At 43.0% G+C, this 9,548-nt stretch overlaps 2 protein-coding genes across 3 annotated transcripts in view; one reads left to right on the top strand and one right to left on the bottom strand.

Moving 5' to 3' along the window:
- The window catches only part of rpusd1 (RNA pseudouridine synthase domain containing 1), a 20,225-nt gene extending 15,171 nt beyond the window's left edge, over positions 1-5,054 (bottom strand). The window contains exons 1-3 of the mRNA XM_043711304.1: positions 4,936-5,054; positions 2,412-2,613; positions 177-300 (exon numbers count right to left, since the gene is read on the bottom strand). Of these exons, the coding sequence (XP_043567239.1) occupies positions 177-300; positions 2,412-2,593 (306 nt within the window). The 5' untranslated portion in view covers positions 2,594-2,613; positions 4,936-5,054. The remainder of the gene's footprint in view (positions 1-176; positions 301-2,411; positions 2,614-4,935) is intronic.
- A 160-nt stretch (positions 5,055-5,214) lies between these two features.
- chtf18 (CTF18, chromosome transmission fidelity factor 18 homolog (S. cerevisiae)) overlaps positions 5,215-9,548 on the top strand; it is a 110,545-nt gene continuing 106,211 nt past the window's right edge. The window contains exon 1 of one of the 2 annotated variants that reach the window (XM_043711297.1): positions 5,215-5,348. In XM_043711297.1, the coding sequence (XP_043567232.1) occupies positions 5,255-5,348 (94 nt within the window). In that variant the 5' untranslated portion in view covers positions 5,215-5,254. The remainder of the gene's footprint in view (positions 5,349-9,548) is intronic. The other variant, XM_043711298.1, reaches the window with a different exon arrangement.

The raw sequence follows: 9,548 nt of genomic DNA, 5'->3' as shown, positions 1-9,548 counted from the left end.
TGAATACTGGATATGGATATGCTGCAGAATTGACACCATCTTATAAGGTGACCGCCTCAAAGAAGTTTTTACCCCTATGAGTTCAGAGCATTGTAGGGTTTGATTGGTACTGCAAAGGAATGTTGCACAAAATGAATATGCATGCAAACAGTTAAACAAGTCAAAGAAATGCATACCAGAGCCAGGTAAACCTTGGTAACCAGACGGTCTCTGAAACACCGATAGGCCTTGGCAGCTGCTAGCTTACTGAAAGCAATACACAGTGCTCCACTGGTGGAAAAGTCAAGCTGATGGCAAAATCTGTTCAGAAACATGAAAAAAAGTGATGGGAATCACAGCACAAATGCCCCTTGCCTTGCCTGAATGAACCAGACTTCAGATGGCACCCATAATCTGTCAAGCCTACATTAAGATTACACATTGAGGCAATGGTATATGGCATGCCTTTTTGTGTATGAGCTGAAAATCAGATCACCATCATGATTACTAAGTTGAATTCTGTTGTGTCTGATGTGTAACAAAAGACCTGGCGAAAAGGTAACAGCACTGCTGTTAGCAGGAAATCCTTTGTCATCTAGACCTCTAATCCAACGCAGGCCTCTTACACTACACACAATGACAAATAAAATATGAAATTAATTACCATAACCAAACCTTGGGTCATCAGTTTACACCTAGAGACTTAGATAGTCGGTATACCAATTCCATTCTCAGTCTCTTTTATGCAAAGATACTGTCATAATAGTAGTAATGAATGGACTTTCAATTGTCATCAACTGATTTTAATACCCAAGACCTTCATAGACTAAAATAGTTTTAAAAATGAACAAACATGGATCTAAAATGGCTGCAGCAAACAACTGAGCACAGATTACGGTAAGTTTAGGAAAACCAATGTGGAATAAACAAAATTGTCTAAAGGCAAATTACCATTAAGAATGACATCATGGGTCAAGGAACTCGTACTTTTGGTTTTAAACTACACTTTTATGAGAAGTTGCAATATTTTTAAACAGTTGTCTGTAACTATCCAGATTGGAAAGACAGAGCAGCCAGACATATGATATACTTCAGGAGTTGCCTGATAGAGCAACGACAAGAGAAAAATAAAATGGATTGCTAACAGCAAGGATGGTCAGTGTCCCCCTCCCCAGTTTCTTTTCCATCCTCTTTAAAGTCAGCAACTTTGATTAAATACCCTCCAGAGTTATAGAGACCCAATATCATGTTTCTAATGAGATGTAGCTTCCTCAGTATGGAGTAAGTTTCAGATCTGTACGGTTTACTAAATAAATCCAGGAAATCTCAAGACTACTGTACCACGGCCTGTCAAACCCATTTAGCAAAGAATATTTGTCTATTCGTGCTGTCTCAACTAAGCAAACAGTGACCCTGACAGCATGTACAACAACAACTTGCACCTTTCGTATTAAATCTTCCTTCATTGGTTCTCTAATGCATTCTTCAACATACAATTGAATTACTTACATATTGGACAGTAAAAGTTAATACAGAAGTTCCAGGTCTTGTTGAAATTCTGACAAAGAAGTTGCAAGTTTAAAATAAACACCAACTGTAAAGTTACTAAGAGTCTGGCTTTTAAACTCATTTGATCTACTGAAAATGGATTTTTTTTTTGCAAAGTAACATTATAATATTTCTAACCTGTTTAGGCAGAAACCCAAGTCAACATATTTACAAAGGCTTGGGGGAGCTCGTGTTTCTGGCCTGCCAACAATTGCACTCTTCTGTGTGAACAGCAAAAGGTTTTGTTGAACGTAACTACCTACAGAAGATGGGAAGAGATGTCATCTCATCTGAAGCTCTACAGATCCAGGCTCCAATTCCATGTGAATTTACTGGCACCATATCAACTAGCACTGTTGAGTAAAGTTATATACCTCAAATAATACGATCTATGCAATGTTTGAGTATTTATGCTGTAAATAAAGTATATTTGTGCTATGCTTACCCACTGCATTACATTTCTATTACTTACTGTGTGTTTTTATATTGATTTCAGAAGATGTGTTGATGTTATTACATATATTTTCTGAGCGATTTTATGTCATGAAGCTTCACTTGGTCAGGGTTTACTGTGGCTATGCACATCTCTTGATTATCCAGGATATTTGATCAACCGGTATACTCCTAGTCCCAAAGGTGCTGGTTAATAAAAGGTTTGCTTCACCACTCTAGTTGTAGGATTCGTTAAAACTCTAGCCTCAGTTTTGTTTTAAGCAAAGCTGCTCCCAAAGGAACAGCTCTCTCTTTCCTGAGTACTGTGCCAGTGCTCCGTGATTCACTATACAAATGAGAGTTTCTTTAAGTTCCTTGCATGGGACAAATTCAGAGCACAGGAACATATCATGAACTCTAATAGCACAATTTAAGTGACATAAAATACTCACCTAAAGCCATAGTAAGTATCTGGGTCAACAAGCTCAGGAAACCAGTGCTTCAATTGAGACTGGACAGTTAGGTTCTCATACCACATCTTACTATCAATGCGAATATCCCAGTGCTTGTTCACTACCAAGAAATCTGAGCTCTGGTATAGAATGCACAGGTTGTCTATTCTGGCAGTCTCCATATCACCGAGCCGTGTCACATCTATCGAAGGGAAGACAAAAAAAAAACTGAAGATAAGGCTCCGCTAGTTTAATACAAGGGGGACTGTTAACTTTAATGCAGAAATAAAAGACTGCAGCTGTTAGAAAATCTGAAAAAAAGACAGAAAATAGATCCGCCACAATCTAGTTGAATGGTGAAGCAGTCTTGATGGGCTGACTCCTGTATCTTTTTAGTAAGCTTATGGGAGGAAATGTGTGAAATTTCATCTTTCGTTCTGTGAACACCAATGACATTGGATCACATGTAGCAGATCTGTATCCTTCCCCACACTGCCTCAACTCTGGCTGGATAACTGCTGGGAGATGTCATTCATGTGAAATTTCAAATGTCCCTTGACCATATTCCTACCATTGGTCAGTCAATCATCAGACAACCCCGCTTTTCAATGTGGCTTGGTTTTGATTTTTGAAAATCCGATCACACTAATGTATCACATTAAGGGAATGATACCTATGAGTGATCTGTTTGACCCCTACATGCACATTCTAGGTTGCTGTACAGTTTTGGCGGCCAGTGCCAGTGTACTGACAGCTGAAATTTTCTCCAAGTGTATAGTGGGTAGGATACAGCCACTGTCTTTGCACCCCATACAACTGTAATAAACACCATTCCCATTGATGCCATCCTGTCCCTAGCCAGTAACACAAACTTAAGTGGACCCTGAGCCAATCTTCTGACCCCATATCCTTTTTCACTACCACAAATAATCTACCTCCATAACGTCACTCCGATCCTTCATCAGCTCATCGGCTATGATACCTTCAGCAATGTCTCTGGTACGTCTACACTCGACTACTACAAATGCTTCCCTCATCAGAATCCTACCTTATACACTCTCCAAATCTCTCTTCTGAACATCTTTTCTGAAGTTCAGTGACTAGAACTCAACCCTTCTATTTATGGGGTTCACAGTTCTATACGTTGGCGCAATTTATTCCAGCAATACCTACAGACAATACTTCAAAGATGACATTCACAACCTGTGAGCCCACTGTTGAGTGCATACGCTGTGTAGTACAGTTCATGCCTCGAAAGGGTTAACAGAAATCCAAAGATCAACCTCATCTATTGGGATGTAAAGGAGTGCCCCTGTTGAAGCTAATCAGTTCCCTCCAGGTTTTGCATGCGTTATCAGAGTGTCATGTACTCACTGGAGTTTAGAAGAATAAGAGGTGACTTTATTAAAACATTCAAGATTCTCAGGCTAGATGTAGAGATGTCATTTCCCCTTATGGGAGAGTCATGGACCATTGGACATAGTCTCAGAGTAAGGAGTTACATATTTGGGACAGAAATGAGGAAGAATTTAATTTCTCAGAAGGTTGGGAATCTAGTGTATTGTTTACCAGTAAAGGCTATCATTACTGGATCTTTAGATAAATTCAAGGTTGAGAATGACAGACTTTTAATCAGTAAGGAAATTAAAGGTTGTGGGGAAAGGCAGGAAAGTGGAGTTGAGGATGATTGGATCAGCCATGATCTCATTGAACGGCAGAACAGATGGATTGAATGGCATACTTCTGCTGTTATATCTTATGGTCCACACGACTCATCTAAAACGGTTCTGAAGAAAGCAAAACAAAAATTGCTGGAAAAGCTCAGCAGGTCTGGCAACATCTGCGGAGAGAAATCAGTTATCGTTTTGGGTCAGGTGGCCTTTCCTCAAATGAGTTCAGATCAGCTGACCCCCTCCTGAGGAAAACTCACCTGATCCAAAACATTAACTCTCATTTCTCTCCACATATACTGCCAGATCTGCTGAGCTTTTCCAACAATGTCGGTTTTTGTTTTTGATTAACAGCAACCACAGTTTTTTCAGCTTCTGTTCTGAAAAAGAATCAATGGAATGGAAACATTAACTCTTGATTTCTCTCCACAGACTTTACCAGATCTGCTGAGCTTTCCCAGCAATTCATGTTTTCATTTCATCTAAAACGGTGTCGTTCATTTTCTAACTAATGTAAAACCATTCGATCTTTAAAATTTGCACCTGGCTTTCAAATTCCTGCACCCCGCCAGGATTCCTGCCCTCCTTCACATTTGGCCTTTTGACTGTCCATGGCTGCTCCTGCCCCAGCATCAGTGGGCAGACTTCCAGCTGCTGAGTTCTGAGGAACACTCACAACGGACTAGAAATGCTAAGTCTTGTTTCTTTTTTCCTGTCTGTCCACAGATGCTGAGTTTCCCCACCACTTTCTGCTTGTACTGCAGATTGCCAGCTTCCTCAGGTGTTCTGCTTTTGGCTTTAATTCAGTTGCTTGGGTCCAAAGCTCTGTGAAGGCTCTCTATAATAAAACATACCTTACAACACACAAGGGCCCCTCCAGTCTGAAATGTGACGCCCTGGGCCCAGTGTACCCATCTATCTGGCAGAGGCCTCGGCCTCCTCCTCCTTCTCCTCTCAGGCTCCCACCACATTGCAGCCCTGGACATCCCAAGCCCCACCCCATCTGGAGAGACGGCCAATCAAAGAGAGGCTTCCGTCCCACGGCTGTGATGGACAGCCGCTTAGACCGATCTCTGTTGGCAGGGGGCGGGGGGGTATATGACGTCACGGTGACCCATTCCCTGGAAGTGGTTACGGGGTCGATTTGGCGGCAAGTTTGTGTTGGTTGGGAAGATGGACGGAGACTGGGAGGACGAGGAGGATCGCTTCGAGAGTCAGTTCGCCGACGAACTGGAAGTTCTGTCCGAAATTAGTCAACAAACTCGGGGTAAAGTGAGCCGTTCCCCCCAGCCCGGGCCGTTCCCCCCCCCAGCCCGGGCCGTTCTCCGTCCCGGTCCGACCGGGAGAGCGGCGCTGCCGTTTGTTTGTTTTCTCACTCACTCTCTGTCCAGTTGATGTGATTTGGAGAGGCCGGTGTTGGACTGGGCTGTACACACAACACCAGGTTATGATCCAACAGGTTTAATTGGAAGCACACTAGCTTTCGGAGGTGGTTGTGGAGGGCTCAATCCTAACACACACAATTTATAGCAAAAATTACAGTGTGATGTAACTGAAATTATACATTGAAAGATGGATTATCTGTTAAGTTGCATTCTCGGGTTAGCTGTTAACAATGGTGATAGCTAGACAATATGTTGGAGGTGTTGGCCCTCTGTGTTCTCTGTCTAAGCCATGATGTTTAGATTAGATTATTTACAGTGTGGAAACAGGCCCTTTGGCCCGACAAGTCCACACTGACCCGCCGAAGCGCAAATCACCCAGACCCATTCCCCTACATTTACCCCTTCACCTAACACTCACCTAACACTAACGGGCAATTTATATGGCCAATTCACCTGACCTGCACTTTTTTTTTTGGACTGTGGGAGGAAACCGGAGCACCTGGAGGAAACCCACGCAGACACTGGGAGAATGTGCAAACTCCATACAGAGAGTCGCCTGAGGTGGGAATTGAACCCGGGTCTCTGGTGCTGTGAGGCAGCAGTGCTAACCACTGTGCCCCTCACTTTTTAAGATTAGAATCAATCTAAGCACCATGGCATAGATAGAGAACACAGGGGGCTAACACCTTCAACATATTGTCTAGCTATCACCATTGTTAACAGCTAACCCGAGAATGCAACCTTCATGTGATTTCTACATGAAAGAAGTGAAACTATCATGGTATTTTAACAGATGAAAGGCTTAACAGACAATCAATTTTTCAATGTATAATTTCAGTTACATCACACTGTAATTTTTGCTATAAATTCTGTGTTAGGATTGAGCCCTCCACACCGACCCTTTGGTGAGCATCCCGCTCCCCTACGACTTATAGCCCCACACTTCCCATGGCTTACCCACCTGGCTATCCTTGCACTCTGTGGACCAATTTAGCATAATCTGTACATCTTTGGACTGTGGGAGGAACCCGGAGTAACTGGTGAAAACCCACACAGATATGGGGAGAATGTACAAACTCTACACAGTCACTGGAGAGTGGAATCAAACCCGGCTGTGAGCCACCAGTGCTAACCGCTGAGCTGCGCCGCCCCCCCCCCAAAAAAAATGGAAGAGATTGTGGATTTTGGTGTAGACAAAAGACCTGTGGAAAAGTGCTGCAGTGCACCTGGCAGATACTTTTATTTGCTACCACTGTGCATCTTTGGTGGAGGAAGTTAATGTTTTAAGTTAATGCATGGGGTGGAGATAAGGCAAGCTGTTCTGGATGATGCCAGGCTTCACCAAATTCAGTTATTCCTCTTGGAGTCAGACTTGCAGAGATGTACAGCATGGAAACAGACCCTTCAATCCAACTCATCCATGCCAACCAGATGTCCTAATCTAGTCCCATTTGCAGCACTTGGTCCATATCCCTCTAAACCCTTCCTATTTATATACCCATCCAGATGCCTTTCTTGTGGTTTTGGAGCTGTACTCATCCAAGAAATTAAGAGGAAGTAGCACTGCCGATGCTGGAGAGAAGAGTCGAAACGTGCGGAGCTGCAAAAAGCACAACAAATCAGACAGCATCTGAGGAGCAGGAGAGTCGATGTTTTGGGTTTAAATCCTTCATCAGGAATGTGGAGTGGGAACGGGGCTGAGAGATAAGTATGGGGTTCAGCCTCCTACCTTCCCCACTCTTTCCACCCCCAGTCACCCCACCCCCTTATCGTATAATTTATACTATAGGGCTGGTGGGAAGGTAGGGAGCTGAACACCATCCCCATATTTATCTCTCAGCCCCATTCCCATTTCACATCCCTGATGAGGGACTAAGCCCAAAATGCCAACTCCCCTGCTCCTCTGATGCTGCCTGTTGTGCTCTTCCAGCTTTTTGACTCATTCAAGAAAGTGCAGAGTATTTCACCATATCCCGAATTGTGCCTTGTAGCTGGTGATCAGGCTTTGGGGAATAAGAGAAATTATTCACTGTAGGATTCCTAGATTCTGACTTGTGATTGTAGCAACAGAATTTAAATGACAATGATTCAGATCAGTTTCTCAACAGTGATTCCTCTCGCCTTCAAAACCCCCCCCCCCCAAACGATGTTGATGTGGAATTCAGCAATATAATGTCATTGAATGTCTGGAAGCAAAGTTTGGATTCACTCTTGTCAAAGATGGTTATTTTCTAACACTGTGCCTCTTAGTTACTGGACAGCTTTGGGAGATTAGAGACAGTTGTCACTGCAGAATTCGTGGCCCCTGACCTACTTTGGCAGTCACAGTATTTTTATAACTGAATTTATGATTAATTTGCTGAATGACATTCAAATAGTAACTGCCAGAAAGTATATGGATGTACATTTTGGCAATGGCATGCAGGTTACTTAGCACTTGTCAGCTCAAACCTGAATGTTGTCCATGGTTTGTTGTGTGCAGACACTTGCTGTTTGGTTATTCTAAGGAGTTGTGAATAGTATTGAATGCTGTGCAATTATATTTGAACAATCACACTTCTGACTTGTTTTGCTGAGGAGACTATACTGAGGAATTCCTTCAGTGACATCCTGAGGCTTGCTCACTGCCCTCAGGTAAACCCCAGCTGGCTGCCTGTATCCTAGTATAAAGATTTGATTATGTTTACTAACCCTGTATCCTGTAAACAAATTTGCCTCTACAACAGTGTTTCTCAACGGGGGCGGAAGCTCCCCCTGAGGAGTGTTTGCCTTCCTTCAGTGGGCGTTGAAGTCAAAGGGGGCGGTAGAGACTTTGTAGAGAGCTTACCAATCACTTGGAAGACTGCCGTGTCCTTGAAGGACATTGCTGTGTGCAGATGGATAGTCGCATAACAGGAGTCTGTTATTTTCCTTGCACCCATGGAGGCATACGGTGTGATTGGTTGCTGCGCTATTACTGATAGTCTTCTCTGAGAATGGCAAACCATTTGAACTCGTTTGCAGTTGGCACTGATTCTACTGCCGAGATCAATATCACCTAACTCGTGTCTCTTCTACGAAGACAAAATGCAGCTTTTCAACTGTTCTACCAGGTGGCAGAATGAATGCACATTACAGCTAATTAGCCAATCAAATTTTGCCACTTGTCTGAACGTCTTAAAATTATTGTGATAAGGTAATACCCATGATTCCATCAGGGTATTCGAGTGACAGTGTAAAAATGGCCTCATCAAGTAAGAAAAAGTGCAGGCAGTATAGCATGGACTATTTGCGATATGGCTTTATTCAATCTCCATCTAATAAGCAGCTACCACTGTGCTTGCTCTGTGAACAAAGTTTTTCCAGTGAGGTCATGAAGCCTTCCCATCTTATTAAACATTTGGAAAAGAAACACAGTGACAAAAGGGACAAAGATTTGGCATATTTTCAAACATTAAAGATTAAATTCAATCAGCGACCAACGATTTCCACTGCTTTTTCAAAGACGGGAGCCACAAATGTGGATGGCCTTGTGGCATCATACAACATAGCGAAGCTAATTGCAAAATGTTGTAAACGTCATTCCGTGGGTGAATCGTTGGTGCTTCCAGATATTGTCGAAGTATTACCAACTGTGCTACATCAGGAACCATCAATGACTATCAAGCATATTTCTCGTAGCAACGATTCCGTGAGAAGGCGCATCAATGAAATGGCCTCAAATGTTGAGGATAAATTATGTTCCCTTTTGATATCGAAAGAAATCGCCTTACAAATTGATGAAGTACTATATGCGGAAATCAAGCTTTACTTTTGGAGTGTGTACGTTTCATCGACAAAAATTAAATACGATTAGATTACTTACAGTGTGGAAACAGGCCCTTCGGCCCAACAAGTCCACACCGCCCCGCTGAAGCACAACCCACCCATACTCCTACATTTACCCCTTACCTACGGGCAATTTAGTATGGCCAATTCACCTGACCTGCACATCTTTGGACTGTGGGAGGAAACCGGAGCACCCGGAGGAAACCCACGCAGACACGGGGAGAATATGCAAACTCCACACAGTCAGTCGCCTGAGGCGGGAATTGAACCCGGGT

This window comes from Chiloscyllium plagiosum, chromosome 21 (assembly GCF_004010195.1).
Source record: "Chiloscyllium plagiosum isolate BGI_BamShark_2017 chromosome 21, ASM401019v2, whole genome shotgun sequence".
NCBI lineage: Eukaryota > Metazoa > Chordata > Chondrichthyes > Orectolobiformes > Hemiscylliidae > Chiloscyllium > Chiloscyllium plagiosum.
The sequence above is the reverse complement of the archived record's forward strand: the minus strand, read 5'-3'. Positions and strand labels throughout refer to the sequence as shown.